The sequence below is a fragment of the Halichoeres trimaculatus genome, unplaced genomic scaffold (genome assembly GCF_033239565.1).
Source record: "Halichoeres trimaculatus isolate MK-OKI-2021-1 unplaced genomic scaffold, fHalTri1.1 fHalTri1_scaffold_6, whole genome shotgun sequence".
Taxonomy (NCBI): domain Eukaryota; kingdom Metazoa; phylum Chordata; class Actinopteri; order Labriformes; family Labridae; genus Halichoeres; species Halichoeres trimaculatus.
Window position 1 is genome coordinate 20,934,326 of NW_027437184.1, and position 20,612 is coordinate 20,954,937.

Here is a 20,612-nt window from a genome sequence, read left to right on the forward strand (position 1 = left end):
CTTCCTTTCCTTACCTCACTTTAAGCATACTTATCTACCTCTGGTGTGTTCATGAGATAAAGGCGGTGATTTAAAATGACTGTTTTTGCCCCACAGATGTAATTGGAGTGTGCAAGAGTGCAGAGAAGGTGTCCCGTATAACCACAAAGAACAGCAGAGAAGTCTCCAAGAGGGCCCTCCACTTAATAGACACAACCGGCAAAGTGGTGACGGCCACATTATGGGGAGAGGAGGTAATAACTATAATCTCTCTGTCTCTCTAACCAGGGATGGATTTGGGATTTTAACATAAAAACACGCAGCGCAGGATGTAATTAATCGTGTGTTCATGAGGAAGCCAAGCCGTGCATGTGCACATATGTCTTTGTGGCGCTCACATGCAGAGCTGTGTGATCGGGATTTCAGGGCTGTAAAATTTGGATGGGTCGAGTCATTCCCCTGACCTTCAGGAGTGTTTTGGACCAGAGTCCCTGATTTGAGACGGCAGGCTAAATAACTCTCAAATGTGCATGAAATGGCACTATTCTTCCCTAAGCTCATTCAATCTGCAAGAGCTAATCCCTTCTCTTTGCCAAAATCCAAAAATGACTTTCAAATTAACTTGTAGGTTGTCCAATTATAAAAGAAAACCATACCCTATATCACTTTCTGGTCCATCCAAGCTGCAGAAATAGAGTGATCATTTGTGATACAATACCACCTCTGCTGCTGTGTGTCCTTTTCTTTATCTTTCTCTTCTTTGTTGCTGTTTTTAACACAGTTTTTTCTCCCCTCAGGCTGAGAAGTTTGACGGCTCAGGGCAGCCAGTGGTCGCAATCAAAGGAGCTCGCTTGTCTGATTTTGGGGGCAGATCTCTCTCTGCTTTGTTCAGTTCGACAGTCATGGTCAACCCAGACATACCAGAGGCCTTTAGATTGAGGGGCTGGTGAGTCACCGTGCACGCCCACACATACGCACATTTTCATCTGAGTGTGCATACAGATTTGCAGTCACCTCATCCCAAGCACCACACGTGTAGATTATTTCCTTTTGTAATAAAAATAAACTGTAACAAAATCTCAACACTCAGTGTGATCACACATACACTGACTAAACAGCAAACGTTGGCGCAAAGCGCTGATCACGTGTCAAGAGACTGCGTACATGTGCTTCCACAGTCCCAGTGGAGCAGGGTGTAGACAGGACCGGCTTGAGGTAAAAAGAGAAAAGCAGAACACGGATATATCCAGGTTCCTCTCTGAACTTACACTTTACATGAACAGGAACAAGGGGGACACTGTGAACTGCATCAAACCAGATTCTTCTTTGCAGCTACTGCAGTGGGTTTAAAATTATGTCTCTTTCAGCTTTGTTGGGGCTGTATACAAGTTTATTTAACCCTGAAATATAAATGCAGTTTTCATTCTTCTGTGTGTGTGGGTTATGTGTTACAACTTAAAAGTTAGTCTTAAAGTGAACCATTCATCAAACTCTGGGCTAACACCTCATGTTTTGTTATTCCTGTGGTTATTAACCTGTTACATTGTTTGAGTGTTAATGTGTGGTTAATAAATGTGACTTGCTGGGTTAAGAACTTTGGTTTTGTGCACTTTGCACAAGTTTTAATAGCTGCTCAAGTTTGTGAGTTAGACAGAGAGACAGAGGAGGGGCAGACCCCATCACTCCAGCTTTAGTCCGTGTTATTAGTCTCTGGTCAGTACACCTTTTCATCCAGACATTCAGTGGACTAAATAACTGAAAAATATGTCACACCCCCTTTCTTTCATTTCACTTCTACTCATCTCTAATCCTTTTTTAGGCCGTTTCCTCAATCTCTGCAGCTGTTTGGTCCCCTCCGCTGCTTACATTCTGACAGCTATGAGCAAACCACAATAAATGTTTTTCACGAATCAAGCAGTTTTTTTTACTCCCTCTCAATATTTAGGTCTGCGTTTCACAAAGACAAACTGCACCTCCTGTTGCGAAATGCTGCTTTTGTGGCCAGGCTTGCTCGCATAATTGAAGGAAACTGATGAATTCAGATGATGCCTTGATTAGATTGCGCCACTCGGCTTGAATACAGAGCAGTAGTCACAGTGATGCATTGAGAGTTTTTAAAGAGAATATTAAAAAGGTAGATAAATGAATCGATGGAGTTGGTAGATGAGAGCCAAGACACACAAGACTTTTATAATCAGTGAAAAATAAACATAACCTGTGTCACAATGTTGAAGAATAGATATACAGGCTGATTGATCTGTGCATGTGTTTAGTAGACAGCCATATGTTGAAGTAGATTGCAGCATAAAAATACAATAGATTTAAATCAGATGAGGGATTGGTACAGCAATTCTGTAAACACAAACTAGTTCTTACACTTTTGTTCTTTCCTGAGAAAAAGCTACCTGAAAATGCTCTTAGATGACTTTTATTAATGTTCTGTCTTGCGCTGTTTGATCATTACTCAGGAAACATTCATCATATTCTCAGGCACGCTCAGTTTGTCTTTTTCCATCAAACTCAACAAACCCTCCTTCCATTTTCTTTCAGTCTCTCTTCTCTTTAAATAATGCACGACATTCTTACAGTCAAGTTGTTTTTTAACTTTATATATATATATATATATACATTTATTTATGCATATGTGCTGTTGTGTTTGTATTCCCACACCTCAGGTTTGACCAGGAAGGCTGCAAGCTTGCCAGCCAATCCCTGACAGAGACCAGGTCAGAAGGCAGTGGAGCAAGGACCAACTGGAAGTCTCTAAGCGACATTAAAGACGAGCATCTGGGACACGGAGAGAAGGTGAAGTACATACAGTACAAAGAGGTCTATATTAACAGCACTGACACTGACACTTTCAGACAAAAAGGATTACCTCATTAAAATTACAAAATAACAATCAGATAATGTGAGTATTGAAAAGATTTGTAATGACTCTCCTGAAAAGATGCTCCAACGCTTAAGTGAGAAATGTGTTGACTTAAAATTAAATGTCAACCATAGCTGAGTCATTGCTACCTTTGAAACACACATCTTATGTTTGATCCAAACCTGTGTTCTCTTTGATATCTGGTTTTACAATCTGACTAGGCTTCAACTAATGAGTTTTTTTATGTTATTGATAGCCAGAATTATAATTTTTCCAGGAACTGGTTAATCATTTCATGGCATGTCAGGAAAAGGACTTGAGCTTATTTTCTAAACTTTCTTGTAGGGGTGGGTAAAAGTATTGATGAATCGATGCATCAAAATATTTCCTCGCCCAATTCAATATCGATTCAGCAAATCCTCTGAATTGATTCATCTCCTGGCAAGTGATGGGGACTGTACGTGTTATTTGCATTGTATGGACGAGGTCCTGCAGAGACCAAACAACAAAAAAATGGCAGCCAAAGCAGCAGCAGCATAAAGCCAGATCCTTCGGCTTTAAGGTCTGACATTTGGGTTGTTATATTGCTCCAAAACGTAAGGTGACATACCACGTATGTTCACATGGGGCATGAAAATTGATAATCAAAGCAGTTAAATCAATATTGATCAAACCCAGCCCTACTTTCTTGAGCTCAAAGTGAAGATAAAAGTTAGCATTTTTTCTAACATGGGCTTATTTACATGAATGCTGTGCTAAAATGTTCATTAATATGCTCTATCCCTTTGAAAAAAAGGGAAAAATTAATTTGATGGACCTGTTGGAAAAAACAATAATGACAAAACTGTGGCACATGACTTGTAATTGTTGCACTCAGCTGTTAATGTTCTTTTCCTTTTTTTTTTTTTTTTTTTTTTTTTAATTTTCTGGCTTATTTTTTACTTCTTTGTTTTAAATCAAAACAGAATATAGTCTGTGGACCAGTGGAAATGAAGCCCTGCTTTTTTTTTGCCTCTGAAGCAAACTGTGTTGTTCTGTTTGTGTGGCTCTCTTAGCTGGGCCTTGATGAAAACTCAGGCTGGAAGTAGATTAAAATGTCAGTCAGAAAATCCTCCTCTAACTCGGACAGCTGGCTGCTGTTTGAAAAGACAAATTTAAAGTGTGGCAGAGTTTGAGAGCAGAAAATCTTTCAGTGTTGTAAGACAAGCAAGCCAAACACAAGGTTTTTGTTTTTGTCCCTGAGAATCTGAGAGTTAAAGCTTTGTGGTTTTGTTCCAAAAGTTTGCAGCCACAAAGGCTTTGATGACAAGAGTGTGACTCCCCGGATTTTCTTGACTGTTGGCTTTTCTACTCTCCCGCTCCTATCTCCACAGCTCATTCCTCTGTACCCACACATGCTGTGTAGCTCACATTTGAATTACATTTTCGAGAGGCATCAAGGTAGATTTTAGAAATCTCAAAGTAAAAATTAGCTTACGGAATTCTAAAAACAAGTCCTGTTAATGTGACCAACATCTGAGTTGCAACTGTTGTGAAAATTGTAGTATTATTTTGTGTGGTAATATTGAGGTTACATTGAGTATCTCTGATTCAAATCTGTCAGAAAAGGTTGTCATCAATAGAAGTGTATTTTTTCATTTCAAAACTCAGTCTTTTCTCAGTGTAAGTGTTTCAGATCAACATAAGCCCACAGTCAGTCTCCTTTTCATTTCAAAGAGAGCAGCTGTAGGCTGTGCCTCGCTATGACTTTATGGATTAGAGTCATGGTTCTCTTGTTTTAGCTGTGGGAGTGTGATAGAGAAGCTCACATATTAGATATACTGCTTTAAACTCCCTGAGATTGTTGCAGGCGCACGTGAGAACTCTGAAATTGATCCTTGTCCTATTTTAAGAAGTGTTATCATGGAGGATTATCTTTACTTTGCACTAAAAGTCGACTGCATGGAAGCGGTGTATGCCACTCATAAACGTTGTGTTTAATTAATTGGGTTCACTTCCAGCTAGTCTCCCTCATCCCTCACGTTTAATTAGAAGCCACTCAGAAGAAGCTTCAAGATCAGTTTTGTTTCTAATAAAAAACTTCTAATTATGTGTTTGAGGTGGAGGGAGTCTGCAGGGCATAACACAGAGGAGGAGAGGAACTCGGCTGGAGAGCGTTTAGAGATTGAGATATGTTGAGGGAAACCAGGCAGACACTCCAGCTTCCTGTCTCTCAAAAACTTAAAGAAAAGGATGGAAGAAGAGAAGGGGGTAAAGAGTGAGGAGTGAGGTGACCAGAGACAAAGAAAATTGGGCCCTTCGTATTAGAAAAGGGTCAAGATAGGAACACTAATAGCAGATGTGGGGAAAGGAGTTGAAAGGTTGAAATGTAAAGCTGATATTTCTCCTCTTCTCTCTGTGCCTCCCCCTTCACTACTTTGTCTCACCCTCTTTTCTCTCACTGTGCCACCCCCAAACGGCTTCTGTAATTGAACAGCTTTTAGGAGGTTGGCTATCACGTACTCTGAGGCTGCAGCTTTGGCTCTAATAACAAAATCCAACTCATTAGCTTTTAGTCAGAAGGAACCTAATTTGACATTCTACCTGCTCGCCTCCATGTATGTGTGTGACTGTGACTCTGTTTGCGCATGTGAAGGTGTACAAGCCATTTCTAATTAAAACAGCAATGTCTGCATGTTCGTGTGTGTGTGTGTGTGTGTGTGTTTGTGTGTTTTGGGACAAGCATTGAGGTTGGCATGTGCAGCCACGTCAATTATGTGAAGTAGATTTTCACTTGGTTGCCCTTCCACATACAAATTTTAATTGCGTTTAGGTGCCAGAGGTGACATAGGGATTTGGTGTGATAAGAATAAAAAACTATTTCCAGAATATCAGAGGTGTGTGTCTCTGTGTGTGTGTGTGTGTGTGTGTGTGTGTGTGTGTGTGTGTGTGTGTGTGTGTGTGTGTGTGTGTGTGTGTGTGTGTGTGTATGTGTATGAATCTTGAGGTGATTCCGTGCACGTATTTGTACGTCAGAATGTCTGTGAGCGGTTTTGTGTATCTGTTTTTGTGCGTGGCATTAGTCATGCTGCTCCTCCAGGTTTTCCTCAGTGTGCTTAAGGTTAAGACTTCGCCCCAAGGCTTCTGTGTACACACTGGAATACAGAGGGGGAGACGGAAAAAGCCACAGAAGGAGCGGAGAGAACAGGAGATGATGGCAAATGCAGGGGGATTTATAGAGAGTGGTCTGGTTGTGATTGAATCGCTATGGTCCAAATCCTGCTGACCTCTGTCTTCACATTCTGCCAACATCATGAGCCCTTGACAATCCCCCCCTCCAAAAGACAGCATCTTGCCGCCACATGCACCCTCTTCGCCACCTTCCCCGCCCGCTGCCTTCCCACCTCTCCAGCCTCGCAGCGCTCCAATCTTCCCAAGTTTGCGAAATATGATGAGGCAGGCAGGCAGGCGGAAACATGGGAGTGCAGTGCTGAGGGGGGAGAGGGCTGTTGCTAACGGGAAAATTTCTCCTAATTAAAAAAAGCTCCTTCGTAAGTGTTTGGAAAGAGGTTCTTCTTGCTGTGTGGCATGGGCACTGGCTGGATGGATGGGTGGACAGATTATGAGGCTGTGAGTCAGTGTTAGCTAGCGGGGAGGAAGTGTCACAGAGCTCTGAGCCTGACTGACAGTATCTGTGGAGGTCATGGGGACAAGGGAGAGCATCACCCATCACACAAGGGATGCTGAGAACACAATAGCCTTTTCACATCCACTGCCCTTACTGAACTCTTAACAGGAAGTGTGGGCTGTAAAACCAAGGAGCAGCTCTGCTTAGTTGTTGTGTATTTGTGAATTCTGGCCCACGTCCTGGAGAGAGTCTTTGATAGACTCATTTAGGCCAACATTAGTAATGAGTCTGGCCCAGCTCTAGCTTGTAGTTGTTGTTTTAGAATGCATTTTAAAGCATTTCATTTTAAATTCTGGCTGCAATTCCAACATCTTGTTTAAGGCCGGCTCTCCTGGTAACAGAAATATCCTCCAGTGACGCAAGGAAAAGCAAAAAAGGTTTTCTTTCTTTTTTTTTTTGGAGGGGGGGGTCTTTCTTGTACATGTGCATCACATTTATTCTTTGTGCTTGCACGTGTGTCAGTTCATTTGTATCTGTGTTTATGTGCACGCAGGGCAGAACGTGTGTGCTTTCTCCCAATGATACCCAGTTCATCTGCCGTGTGCAAGCTTTACGTTTTCATTTATGGAAATCAAATTCCTCTCTACAGGAAGAGCCAGTCGTCCTTTTCCCCTGGAATTAGCATTTCTTTCCTTTTTTTAGTTGTTGATTGTAGCGGTGTGAGCTCTGACGCTGAAGGTGCTAATATCTGTTTAAATTACGGCAACATCGCTGCATTTTAATTTGATTCTGTTAGACCGCATACACTCTCATTTACATTCAAAGCTGGAAAGAGGCTCATTGTATCTGTATTTCTAATGTGTAAGTTTGGGTCTTTGCATATAACCTTGCATGGTAGTAGAGTGTGTGAGTGTGTGTCTGTGTGTGTGGTGGTGAGTTTTTGCGCATGAGCACAATTTATGTATTAGAGAGGGAGAGAAATCTGTCTCTCCTCACATCTATTATGCATAGAATTCTCAAACTCCCTCTGCTCTCTTTTTAAACTGTTCCAAGATTGTTTGGAAGTCAAATAGAGATGTGTAAACAGCATGCATCTACCAGCTGGACTGACTCGTTGGCAACAGTTTTGCCCACGATGCCAAGCCTGATCTGAATTTATTTTTATTTTATTTTATGTTCCTCTTTGCACCCTAAGCAGCTTATTCTCATTCTTTAAACTGTTGAAAGATGTCCTGCCTGCACTGGGAGAAGCATATTTCGCTCCTCTGCTTCTCTTTCATTTTTTTCCCTTACTCCAGTTTGACGGACTTCATAGTCATGACGTTTGCTGCAAAGTTAGGATTTAAAAGCACAAATATTGACAGAGCAAGAAAAATGACGAATCGTACTAAAACAGTTGAGAACAGACCATCTGCTTGAAATGATTCACCCAAAGGTTTTAATGTTCTCTATCCTAATATTAGTAGTTTGAGTGCTTCCAAGAGCTTTTTAATTGAATTCATATCAAAATATTTTCATTAACCAGTCCTGCATATTTTCATTTCCAATCGTCGTGTAATATTTTTCATACTTTCTACTGCCTACGGCTGTGTTTTGGTTTGGAATGAATGGACATGGTGTGTACAGTTGTTACAGGCATGAAAACCTATTTGCTTCCAAAGGCTTAAAACAAACCCATAAACCTACTGGATGCTTAAAAAGACTAGAAACTCATTGTTATTAAGTTTTATCACTGTATTTATCTCTGAATACTGTCTTCTGTTTACTGCAGCAAGTAGACCTCTCTATATGTCCACAGACCTTTGAATTGAAAAATTCTTGCACATCAATCTCCTCAGAGCTGATTCCTCCTCGTCTTCATCAAACCAAAAATTAATATCTGCTCTCAGATGCTGCTTTTGGAATAATTTTAGAGAACTGTCCCTGGTTGAGTAACATAAATGTTTCCTATTCCTCCCTTAAGGTTTCACACAAGCCTGCGTTTTGTTCCCTCTCAGTGTGAGACTGTTGTTCGTGGCTGTTTTTGTGCTGTTTTGTGTTTGTTGCAGCTGTGTATTTGCTACTTTAACACTGAATTAAAACCCACATAAACTGAGGTTCATCCAACTTGACATTTTCCTCTTCACCGAAGTTTCTTGGTGCACTTTTAATTACTGTTTGCAGTAAGTCTACCCTTTAAAGTAATCAGCTGTTGAAGCTGTTGAAAAAAAGTTTGACACATTGCGAGTTGTGAAATTCGTCATCTTATCAGACCATTGTCATGCGGTTTTCACTCTGTAATGCGGACGAGTGATTACTCATTGTGTTCTTGCGGCCTGAGCCACCTGTCGCCTTGTTCATCCACCGAGTTGCAGCCTCCTACTTAACAAACTCCTTTAAAGTTTCTTGTTGTGGTCCACTCATCGGTCACCTTTTACAGATTGCTTTGAACTTGTTCTGTAAGTTTTATTCCCTGTTGATGTGACAAGTTGCAAATAGCAAGATGTCATTTACTCCTTCTGTTTTTCTATCATGAGACGGAACTTCTTTGAACCTTAAAATCATCTTTTAGTTTTTCCTCAGATTAATTTTTGGGCCTTCAGGAGGACATTAGAGTGGACACAGTTAGAAAACAAGAAAGAGGAGTTGGGGGCCAAGGGTGTGAGCTAAACCCACCACTTTGATTTTTCAGCATCAGGACGTATGATTGAACCACAGAGCCAAACTGGCGTGCCATCTCTGACCAGAAGGATTGAGGTTTTGAAAAGTTGCACTCAATGAAAATAAAAAAACTGTCATCGATAAAACCTAGAAGAGTTTGTCTATTGCATAAAAGTAAGTTTTCTCGTGTTACTGACCATGTTTTACTAACAAAGAGACCCTGAAACTATTACACAAATTATTTTTCTCGTCACTTGAAATGCAACTACAACATCTTATTTCTCACTCAAGACTCTCAAAAAACCTAAATGGGTCTACTCTTAATTTTTTATGGAGCTGTGTCAGCTACACAAGGAGAACAGATACAGCTTTCTTCATGTTTTTTACATCTTCTAGTACAGGAGTGCACCAACATATGCAGCACACAATAAGGAAAGAGCTGCCAGTTTAACAGGGGAACAAGATGATCCATCACACTGGTGCCCTGACTCTTCCTCTATCATCATTTCCTTCCTCCTGCGGCTGTTGTCTTGTCTTCTATCAATATACCACATTTTCAGTGACTTGAATCATGCTTTTTGAGGGCCAATGGTAATGAGCTGGTGAATCATGCTGATACATTGTCTTCTTTCCCAGCTATCGTGGGGGTGGTGTCACTGCTGCAGCTCCAGTTTCCAAAGTGGTTCATTTAGTGCAGCGTTTTGGAAATTATGTCTAGAATATAATTATCTTAGAACAGGCAGGAACCACTGGTTTGGTGTAAAATTGAATTTTCTATAATTAAATGATAGCAGCCTGGCTTTATTTGTTTTTGAAGATTTTTCCAGCTTGTAGAATGATTTACAGGTTAGATTTCTCCTCAGCAGAAAACTCTTAAAAGGAGCACCACCTGTAAATTAACCGTGGCTTTGTGAGATGATCAATTTGCAGCAGTTGGACCTGACTTGGTATTTTTATTGATCTTGCTTCTCTGCTCCTGTAATTAGATTTCCTTCTCCTCCTGTGTTTTTTTGCTCTGACTTTTTAGGCCGATTATTTCAGCTGTGTGGCGACAGTGGTGTACACTCGCAAGGAGAACTGTCTGTACCAGGCCTGTCCTTCAGAAAACTGCAATAAGAAGGTCATCGACCAGCAGAACGGATTCTACCGCTGTGACAAGTGTAACAAAGAGTTCCCCAACTTCAAATACAGATTCCTACTTTCTGTGAGTGCTCACGCTGCACATTATTAACGCAGCGTTGCTGACTTTGAGGAATATTGCCACTTGTGTGATCACATATAGACATGAATAATCTTTGACTCTCTGTCTGCCTGTCTGATTCTCAGGCCAACTTAGCGGACTTCGGGGATAACCAGTGGGTGACATGCTTCCAGGAGACAGCTGAGGTCTTGTTGGGTCACAGCGCAGAAACGCTGGGACAGCTCAAAGACACAGTGAGAGACACACGCACACAAACACAATTTACAACCACACACAGCTCTCTTTAAACCAGCTTGTTCATGACAAGAAAATTGTCTCCACTATTCCCCTTGGAGGGTTAACTGTAACAGACTACGTCCTGTAAACCCCTGGCCCTGACTTTGTGTACACCTTCTTCTGTGTTTGTGTTTGTTTCTAAGGATGAGGCGGCATTTGATGAAGTCTTTCAGAAAGCCAACTTCACCACTCACATCTTTAAAAACCGAGTCAAGCTGGAAACGTACAACGTAAGTAACCACAAACAGGGAGCACAAAAGGGTTTGATACAATGCGATGCAATTTAGTTTCTCAGGAATAAAAGAGCAGAATATAATGACATGTGATGGCGCTCATCATTGTCCTGCAAGCTGTGAGAGTATTTTTCAGTGCACTCTGCCTCGCTGGAATCCTCGACCCTTGATTGGCTTCGGCACGTCTGTTATAAGCAGCTGTCTTATCACTGCTCTGAACAAATACACCAGCAGGCATTTTATTTTTCCCAGCGCTAATAATGGTTCTGGAAAATGGGCTTTCAAAACAACCATTGCAGCAAAAACAGTAAATGGTCTCATTTAGGGTCAATTTCACAATCAAATCCCCAAAATGGAAACTAGCCCCAGCAGATGATTATGTGTTAAAGCAGCGTATTTCATAAACAGAGACCACCTTCAGTCATTAATCTGGGGTTGGAAATGGTTGCACCAAATGTTTTCTAAGCCCACAGGATTTTGTTCTTGTCAAATCCAAGTAACACCTTCTTTGTCATATCGCTGACAAATGAAATCTGATGGTTACAGCATGATGAGATGGCAGAGCCTGCAGTGTTTACAGATTTAGTATCTTGATTGGCACAGACTTTGCTCTGATTAGCAGCAACCTTTAAGAGGAGCTGGTGGCAGGCAGAGGCTGACTCCTTAATAGTGGAACGTAGAAAGGTGCGGCTCATAAGGTCCCACCAGAACAGCTATAAAAGGAAACAGAACCGTCACAGCTGAATGTAAAAACACCTCTTTTTTAAGTGGTGACACATTTTTGAGTTGCTGAGTTTGTGTTGATAGGCTGCTTGTCGTTGATGAATATGTAACAGCAACAACAACCAATCATGTAAAGCCGCACAACAAGATGTGCTAAGTGCTAAATAATCACAACACAAAGTCGGTCACACAACACAACAACAATCCAAACAATCCAAAACCATTTCAATTAGTCTCACAATGACAAGGGAGTTGTTATGAAGCCAGTGTGCTTTGGATAACAGAAGAACAAATACAGCTGTGGAATCATTGCTCTTAATTAGACGCTAATTAGCATTTCGCTATTGTCTGCCTAAGCCCTAATTAGCTTAATTATTCAGAGGCTAATTTGCTACTTGGGGCACATAGCAAGAGTCTGAGTGGAATGATTGAGATGTAGGATGAGCTCTGAACAATCTGCATCCTGACCTCAAGGAAACCTACGAGGAACAACACAGAGTTTAGAAGCCAGTTTTTTTAAACTCCAAAACTGTTCAACCCCTTGACCAAAAACCTTCACATCAAACACAAATGTATAATTTCTGTAGCTGCTGTTTGGTTAGCGAACAGTCATGTCTTTTAGTAAAATGAGCTCCACTGTCTAATTACTGCAAAAGCCAGCATGCCAGTGCCACTTATCCAGATAAACAGATGCTGTGATATTCATTACAGCCAAAAAAAACAAAAAGTTTCTGCACAACATGTCAAAACAAACAAACAAACAAACTGAGGATTTGGTTCATATTACAGTTTCACAGAAGTGTTGTATCTCTGCTGCATATACAGTTAATTTGGTGTACAAGACCCAGTTTTAAAACTTTTTTTGTCCTGAGTTGGGGCTCATCACAAGTGTTTTTTTTTTGTCTAAATACTCCACAGACGTGTGGTGTCAATTCAACTATTCTACTCCTCTCAACCATGTCAGCGCCTCAACAATCTGGAATCCTGAGTATTAAACGTGTTTTAAATTTGCACATATTTTCACAGCTAAGTTTTCAACATTTTTTCTAAGTTCAAATTTTATTTATCCAAGAAATAACTCAGTGAGATAAAAAGTGTCCTTTTCAAGGTTAGTCAGGCTAAGTTAAACAGCACAGTCCACAAAATTTCTGACAGACACAGAGGACTCAAATATATAGACACATTACAAAAAAAGACCACAAGCATTCAAGTCCATAACATAATGCAATACAAGAGGATCTCATAAACTGATAGAGCATTTATCACAGATTTACACAAGTTTTGTTTTCTTTACTCTAAAACAATTGGTATGATTATTGTCAGTAAACATTCTGCTAATGAATATGGATAATGATCTCTGGATATCTCTAAAACCTGTGCATATTTACTGAGAGTCAAACAGCTAAAAGCCATCACTGTTTAAAAGCAAATGATTACTGGCACTCTAAAGTTAGGAACTTCTCTACAACGATGTTATCCCTGATTTTGCACATTCCTAAAGTTTAAAACAACAAGCTGGCTGATCATTTTGTTTCCTTAGCATGAAGTGGGTTTGAAATCTCCTCAGCATTTCAAACCTTCAACATATCCTTGAAACCCTACAATTTAATTGAGAATTGCATAACATGCTAGAAAAGCAACTTTCATTGGACCCAGAATAAAAATGTGTATGTCTGAATTCAACGCAGGTTAATGGATAAACATTTAGAGTTCAACACCTAAAATCCACAGCTCCAGTGGCACTTATGTAATGAGCTGTAGTCGTCTAATTAGTTTAAATGCGTTAAAGAAGAATTATGACCCCAATGGAAACATAAGCTGCACACAGCAAATATAATACTTGTCCTACAAAATAAGGAAAGAAATGGGAAAAAACACTCTAAGTATTATTTATTTGGCATCTTTCATACAAAGATGATGCCCACAGTGCCACATTTCCACCCTTGGTATGAGTGTGTTTTCTGCACCTTTTTAAATAAACCTTCTGCTTAAGTGTCACTTTTTTGTTGTGTTTAGGGAAGATCGAAGCGTTAATCTAGAGCTAAACAGGAGCAATGACACCTTTATCATTATGTTCTGTATTATTAAATGCAGATCCCTTAGCAGAAACAAAAAAATACACAAGTCACTCATCAGTGGGCGTTTTTCAAAGTTTGAGTTTCAAAGCTTCAAAAAAGACAAACATAGAAGAATAACTGTGATTCCTTCGTTCTGCATCATTTTCTTCAGTCTCACTTTTTTTCCTGTAGACTTCTGAGTGTGACACATGAGGAAAAGATCAGTGTGTTCCACTTTGTTTTCTCAGGAATGGAACAATTTCAAGAAATGTTAGAGCTTAACAGGATTAATGAAGTTAAAAAACGTGTGCTTTGCCTTTTATTTTTTTTACAAGGACACACTGAAGGGAGAACAACAGTGTTAAGAGCCATGTTTCAAAGTTGTTGTTTGAACTTCCTGCTTGAAAACTCTGGATTTTTTTTATGTTTTGGTGCAATGCAGAGAAGTCAAACTACCAACTACTGCCAAAACCTATAAATATTAGATCACAGAGAAGCTGATTCTTCCTTTTCTTTTCATTTTCAGACTTTAGATTGCTTGTTTGACTTTTTGGAAGCGTTTGGCTTTGATTTACAAAAAAAATGCTGATGCTACACATATCAACACTTGTCTTTTTCAAGTCTGACTGCAGTCCTTGTGTGTACAAATATTTAGAGATAGGGAAGTTTTTAATGGTTGATGTTAACGGAGTAACTCTCAGCATTTGTTTCAAAGTATTACTCTCTCTAGATAACAATAATAGAGTTATCCCTTAAAAATACACTGAAATTTCCGGTAAGACCTCCACAGTTCACACTCTGATAGATTCTAATAAGTGCAGTAGCTGATGATCTTACATTAAGGAAGAGCGCCACAGGAGAGGAGGAGAGTATCTTGTAGCTTAATCCCACATCTCTCAGCTACAGGTGGAGTTAATGAAAATTAGATGATGTCGAAGATCAATTTTCTCCTGCAGGATTTGATTCACTGTGTGCACCTTTCTTCATAAACATTAAATTTGCATTTGTGTTAATGATGATCAAAGATAATTTATGCTCCAGGGAATGAGTACCTGATTTTCACCTAGTGACTGAATACACTATTCAAGTCTCAGTTTATAGAAGGCTTTGAATTAACTCCAGGTTTAATGCTTGTTTTTCCAAGTCTGTGATGTAATGCTGGTCAATTATGTTAACATAATTAGAGGGTGAAGCTTGATATATGGTACCACTTAGAGAGCAGCAAATCAATATATTTTCTGATAACTTACAAAGCCTGTATTTTTATGAATAAATAAGTAACATTTGAATAATCAGAAACAAACTCTTTGTGGGGAAAAAAATGTCTTTCCCGTAATAGAGACAATATGTGATCCCTACTGTTTCTGATTTTCCATATACAATGTAAAAATGTGGCATTTAACAGGCTGTAACATTAAAATTTCCATAACATCCATCCATTTTGTACCACCCTGTCCACTCTGGTTTGCTAGGGGCTGGAACCAGTCCTGGCACATCAGGTAAGAGGCAGGTTTTAAAGACCCTGCACCTATGTGTGCAAACCATAGACTGTATAAAACATGGGCGTAGTCTCTCCGACGACACCTGTCTGTTCCTAAAACAGAAAATGAAGCACATCGGCTATCGTGGCCATATTGGTAGTGGCAAGGGCTTTGCGTACAGCCATAGGGCGCCTGTTGGTCACGTGATCCTGAGCTGTGCCTGTGATTGGGAGAGCTTGCAATCTTAATATCCTCTTAACAGCCGAGTTAGAAAAAAAAATTCACCCCCCCAGGTGCCAACAGTAAAATTAGCGACTCAGACAGGAGCTATTTTTTGAACCAGGCTGTAAATAGGTTAATTTCTGCTTTGAAAACAGCTTTTTTTGGCTTGATGTGTTTGTGACTTCTGGTACTTCTGGAGCCAGCCTCAAACGGACAGTCGAGAAGATTTTAGAACTTCCGCATTGTCTCATATTCTTAGACTGGAGGTTGCCGCTTGGTGCAAAAATCTTCTGAGCTGAAACAGAGACACCCTTGCTAAGCACTGCAGCCTACACTGCTAATGTTTGGTATTTATCACTTTATTGTTTGTGAGTATCTTGTCCACTGAGGCTCTTTGAAAAGTTATATGTTTGCGTTTTTGATGTTAAAACAATCATCGTTCTGACAGAATAGATAAGTACCAAATTCCTCATCAATCAATCTCCCAAAAGTTTGCATCTTTCATTTTTAACTCTAACACTTACTTTATGTTGGCACATGAGGAAATCTCGGATGTCTGGAAGGATTCATTTTCTGGGCAACATTAATAACGTAGACCAGATCTGAATGACTTATTTCCTTTCCTGTCACTGCAAAAAGTCAAAGAACAGTTCAACCAACCACCTCGTCCTTTTATTTCTTTATTTTTTTGGCACCCCAGAAATCTTTGTAAATGCTGATCAGTGTGATCTGTCAGTGAAAACATGGGCTTAGTCTTGACCCCTGACTGGCTTCAGCTCATTAAAAAACAAACACAACTTTGCACTCTTGTGGCAGATAACCTCAAACTCTGAGCTGCCACAGCATTTAGCCCATGTTCAGCAGGAGCTCGCTTCATCCTCTGGGTTGTTGAGAGACTTCAGTCCAAGTTAAATATGTGGTCTGAAAACAGCCACAGCTTGTCTCTAGGCTGAAGGCACATTTGTGAACTTAATATAAACCTTGTTAACATCCTCCCCATCAGCGTTTCATATTCTTTATGGCTGCATAATTCATACATCTCAGCTGGGGTCTACTTAATGTATGCATTCTGTATATTATTCATCACAGCAGGGAACTCTGTTGATCCTGAGTCTGAAACACCACAAACAGGTGTGTGTGCATCAGCAAGTGTGGTGTCGTTAAAAATCTCACCTGAGCCTCTATTCACCTTGTTTATATATGAGTTGTCATGTGATTAGAATATTTGCCCAAACTTGTTAAATGAAGCCTTCTACCTCATCTTTTCATACACCATTACTTCTCTGCCTCCTCTTGTTTCCTTTAATTCACCCACTATCACTTGGTAGATATAAATTGAAAACACTAATAGAGGTGTTGAATCACATCTGAGGTAATGGGCAAATGTTGAATCCTTGATGCTGGCTGTGCAGGATGAATTGCTAATTGATGAATGAATAGTGTCTGGATTAACACTCCTTATATTGCCAATGATTATAAAGGAAATTAGTTTTTGGCTTTATGTCTTCATGAGAAAATGTTTCAATACTTGATTGGATATAAAGCTCAATATCTTGATGAAGTACCAGTTTATCAAATGTTTGAGGCTTAAGAGCACTTGGATGACGAGCTGCTGCTTTTCCATGCATACATTCAAACTGCATTTTACCATTACTTCTAACTTCCAACTGAAAGGTTGATGTGTTCAAGTCAGACTTTTATCAATGTTTATCAGACTAGAGCAGATGATCCTGCCTGTGTTGACTTCTAGGAAAGGTGAGCTGTTGGACCTTTAACACTTCTTTCCTTTAACACTGTCCTTTAACACTTCTGACTTTCACCAGAGTGTATTGTGCTTTCTCTTCATTTGAAATGTTTATGTGTCAGATTTGATCTAATTAGCCTCTAGCTGGCGAGGATCATGTCTTCCTGTGGTCATGCTGGCTCTTCGCATATTTGTTTTTAAAGACAAGCATGAATTAATGATCATTATCCCACATGAAATCTGCATCAGGGAGTCAGAGGTGATGGCCTATGCCAGTCAGCTGGTGCTGTGAGATGTGACATTTCAAGTTTTATAGTTATTCAAAACTCCTGTGGTTAATTTTTTTTGGTTGTGTTGATGTCTCCTTGTTTTCTCATTTTTAGTACTTACGATTTGCAATGTAAACAAATTCTGTGGTGTAACTCACCAAGTCTGCCACCTGACCACAAATATTTCTCATTAGTGCCATCATCACCAACATCAGCAGCATCAATCATCACCCAGAATCCTGACAAACTTCAGCATTAGGCGCCACATGTTCAGAGGCTGCTGTACTCATCACACTGGTTACACACTAAATTGATCTCTGTCCCCACGTGATTTGGTGCATGTCGTCTGCCACACACTTCCTGTTTTTTCCAGCTGTCTTATCCAGTAGAGACAAAAGACCAGATAATAACTTCATCACCAGAACCATCAAGTCTTAGTCATTAACATAAATAGAATCAACAACATGTGTAGACAGTGTTGTGTTCGGCACTTAAAATAGCATTGAGTTCAGCTTGTCTCACAACCAAAAACTTATCATCAAAAACTCATCATCAAAGCTTTCAACACTTGAAATTAAAAAAAAAGTCTCCTCTTATAGGTGAAGGTCTTTTATTAAAAAAAGATTTCTCTGATGTTTTTAATATTTTTCAAAAACTAAGATAATAAAGTCATTTGATTTTTGACAGAACGTGTTTTAGCTGAAGCTTGTTAAAGTGGAAATCTAACAATTAGATGATGGTGGGGTTTGAGAAATCCAGTAAACTCTGTAATGTTTGCAAATTACTAAATAAAAGAACTCATAAGAGAAAAAACAATCAAATGGCAACTCAGAATAGAAGAAACTTTAATGTCATTGTAACAAGTACAATTAAATTGTAGTCACAGCAGCAATCAAGAAAACCAAAGTAAGAAAACGTAAAGAAAGTGCAAAAAGGTCCATAAGAAAATAGATGATGACAGCTTGTCCATCATTGTCCAGTTCAGCCAGTCTCCACCTCCACAGGGTCCAGGACTGAGCTTCTTCAGTCATGCTACATCTCTGTCTCCTGGATCCTGTCTGCTCACAGCAGATGAAGCTCTTCCAATGTGGTGTTGGAGTCTGATGTTAGCTCCGTTAGCCATGTCTGTGAATAGCATGATGCTACTCTGCCCTCTGGTATTCCCTCTGTTGCTGGGTTAGCACAGCTAGCTCGTCCATCTTATTGGAGATAGATCTTACGTTCCCAATAATGATGCATTGAAGGACTGGTCCATGTCGTCACTTCTTAGCTCACACCTGAGAACCAGCACATTGTCCTCACCTCCTTCTCCTCACCTTGTGGGAAGACATCAGGCCTTACACCAGTTAGCATTGACATGCTACAGGCTGCTAACGGCTGAGTTCACATGTAAACAATGCAGCCATGGTTACATGTAGGACCTCCAGACAAACACGGGAGAAAAAGTAGTAAAAATTTCGCTGAAGCCACAAAAAGTTTGGTGTCCATGACCAACAAATGAGCCAAACAAAGTAATGATCCACTCCAAATACAAAGATTATGAAGAAGGGATGAAAAATTACAAGAAACGGACAAAGAAGAGACAGCTGCTGCAAAAGGCAGCCGTAGCCAACAGGGCGGCGCCTAGCAACTTACCAAATGGTCTTATCTGTAATAATTTTTAAAATGAATATTTTTCTCCTTTGATCTAACTTTGTTTTATAGTTATACTAATCTACATCTGTATTTATTGTCATCATTTAAGACTCTTGACTGTGGAAGCTATGTTGTCAGTTAACCACTGTTTTGATATTTCTCTCATTGGCATCTTAAACAGGAAAAAAGTTATACATGCAAAAACACAGATGCTTTGATGCTGTATGAAGAATGCTAGCAGAAGCTTACAAGAAAAGTCTCTCATCAACTTTTTATTCAATAAAAGTTGTTGGTTTTTAAGACATTTGGTCACAGATAGCCACTGTAAGAGTATCAGAGGGCTCTGTCTCTGTGATACACTTCGAGAAGTGTGAGGAACTGAAATTAGAACAGAGGAAAAGCTGTGTCACAGATTTACAGACTACAGACTGTAGCTTACATTGCTTCTTGTTTTCATAAGAAAAGTCTAGATTAATGTGTTGATGTTAGAGATGTCTTTTTACTTAACTTCTTTTTTTTATTTACTTAAATAAACTCTAGATGTTTTCTTTTCTCCCTTAGGACGAGGCTCGAGTGAAGGTAACTGTATTGGAAGTCCAACCCATAGACCACAGAGAGTACAGCCGGAGACTCATCAGCAACATCCGCCAACTGGCCAGCTAAAGTCATCCAAACGGCTGTCTGGTTTTAAAACTGTCGTCCGCTACTCTCTGACTTGTCCTGCTTTTTCTACCAGATCGCTTCATATCTGAGGCGACAGATGGGTGGCTGCTGATTCATCATGTTTAAATGGCAGCCAAACGAGACACTAACTCTAAGTAATTCATGTTCTTCAAGTTGTCCAGCACCAGAAAAGTTCCTTTTACTTTTCAATTCATCACCATTACAACAAAGAGGTGTGACAAATAAGTTTTAGGTAGATTGTTTTAGATACACTTGCTTAGATTTGTGTTTCTCTGTCTGTTTTATTCAAGTGATTCATCTCTGGTTTCAGATCTGTAACTGATGCCCAGTGTTCAATGTGCAAGATGTAGATGAGTCAGATTTATTTAATTCTTATCGTTTAAAAAAAGGAGGCGTGGGAGAATCACGTGTTAGCAATTGTTTTTACTGCATGTCCTTTTTTATTATTTAATTAACTTTTTTCTTTGCTTTGAGTGTTCCTGTTTGCTTTGTGGACTTCCAGAAAACAAAAAAAAGAGTGATTAAAAAGGAAGTTTGGTTAAAATCTGTTTCAGTGTGTTTTAAAGAGGCATCAGGTATTGAAACATTTATTAAAATTTGATTTTGCAGAAAAAGGGTTCCCATTCTAAAAATTTAAAGGTGTCCTACTGGTGAGAAATGATATATCATGAGCATTTGGTTATTGCAAATTGGAACACAGAGGGGTCCTGTCCCAACCTGATGGGGGTCCAACCTATTCACTGTACAGTGTGTCTGGATTTTAACATGCTACAAGTTTACCTAAAGCCGCGTTTCCACCAAGCAGTCCAGGTCAGTTCAGTATGGTGTGGCTTGGTTTGGTACAGTTAAGCCTGACACTGTTTGCATTTCCACAGCAAACTGTGCCCTCTCACGGTGAGCGGCTTGTAAGCCGGATGCCGAAAGCCGCAGCTGTTAAACAATAGTGTGACGCCGTAGCAGCGCGACACAGTTTACCCTGCTAATGAATC

General features: G+C 39.8%; 1 protein-coding gene across 2 annotated transcripts in view; it reads left to right on the forward strand.

Moving 5' to 3' along the window:
* Window positions 1-20,129, forward strand: part of LOC141792271 (replication protein A 70 kDa DNA-binding subunit-like) — a 43,622-nt gene extending 23,493 nt beyond the window's left edge. For both annotated transcript variants that reach the window (XM_074673138.1, XM_074673139.1), the window contains exons 11-17: window positions 97-233; window positions 777-925; window positions 2,655-2,784; window positions 10,126-10,302; window positions 10,425-10,532; window positions 10,719-10,805; window positions 19,501-20,129. In XM_074673138.1, the coding sequence (XP_074529239.1) occupies window positions 97-233; window positions 777-925; window positions 2,655-2,784; window positions 10,126-10,302; window positions 10,425-10,532; window positions 10,719-10,805; window positions 19,501-19,602 (890 nt within the window). In that variant the 3' untranslated portion in view covers window positions 19,603-20,129. The remainder of the gene's footprint in view (window positions 1-96; window positions 234-776; window positions 926-2,654; window positions 2,785-10,125; window positions 10,303-10,424; window positions 10,533-10,718; window positions 10,806-19,500) is intronic.
* The last annotated feature ends 483 nt before the right edge of the window (window positions 20,130-20,612 follow it).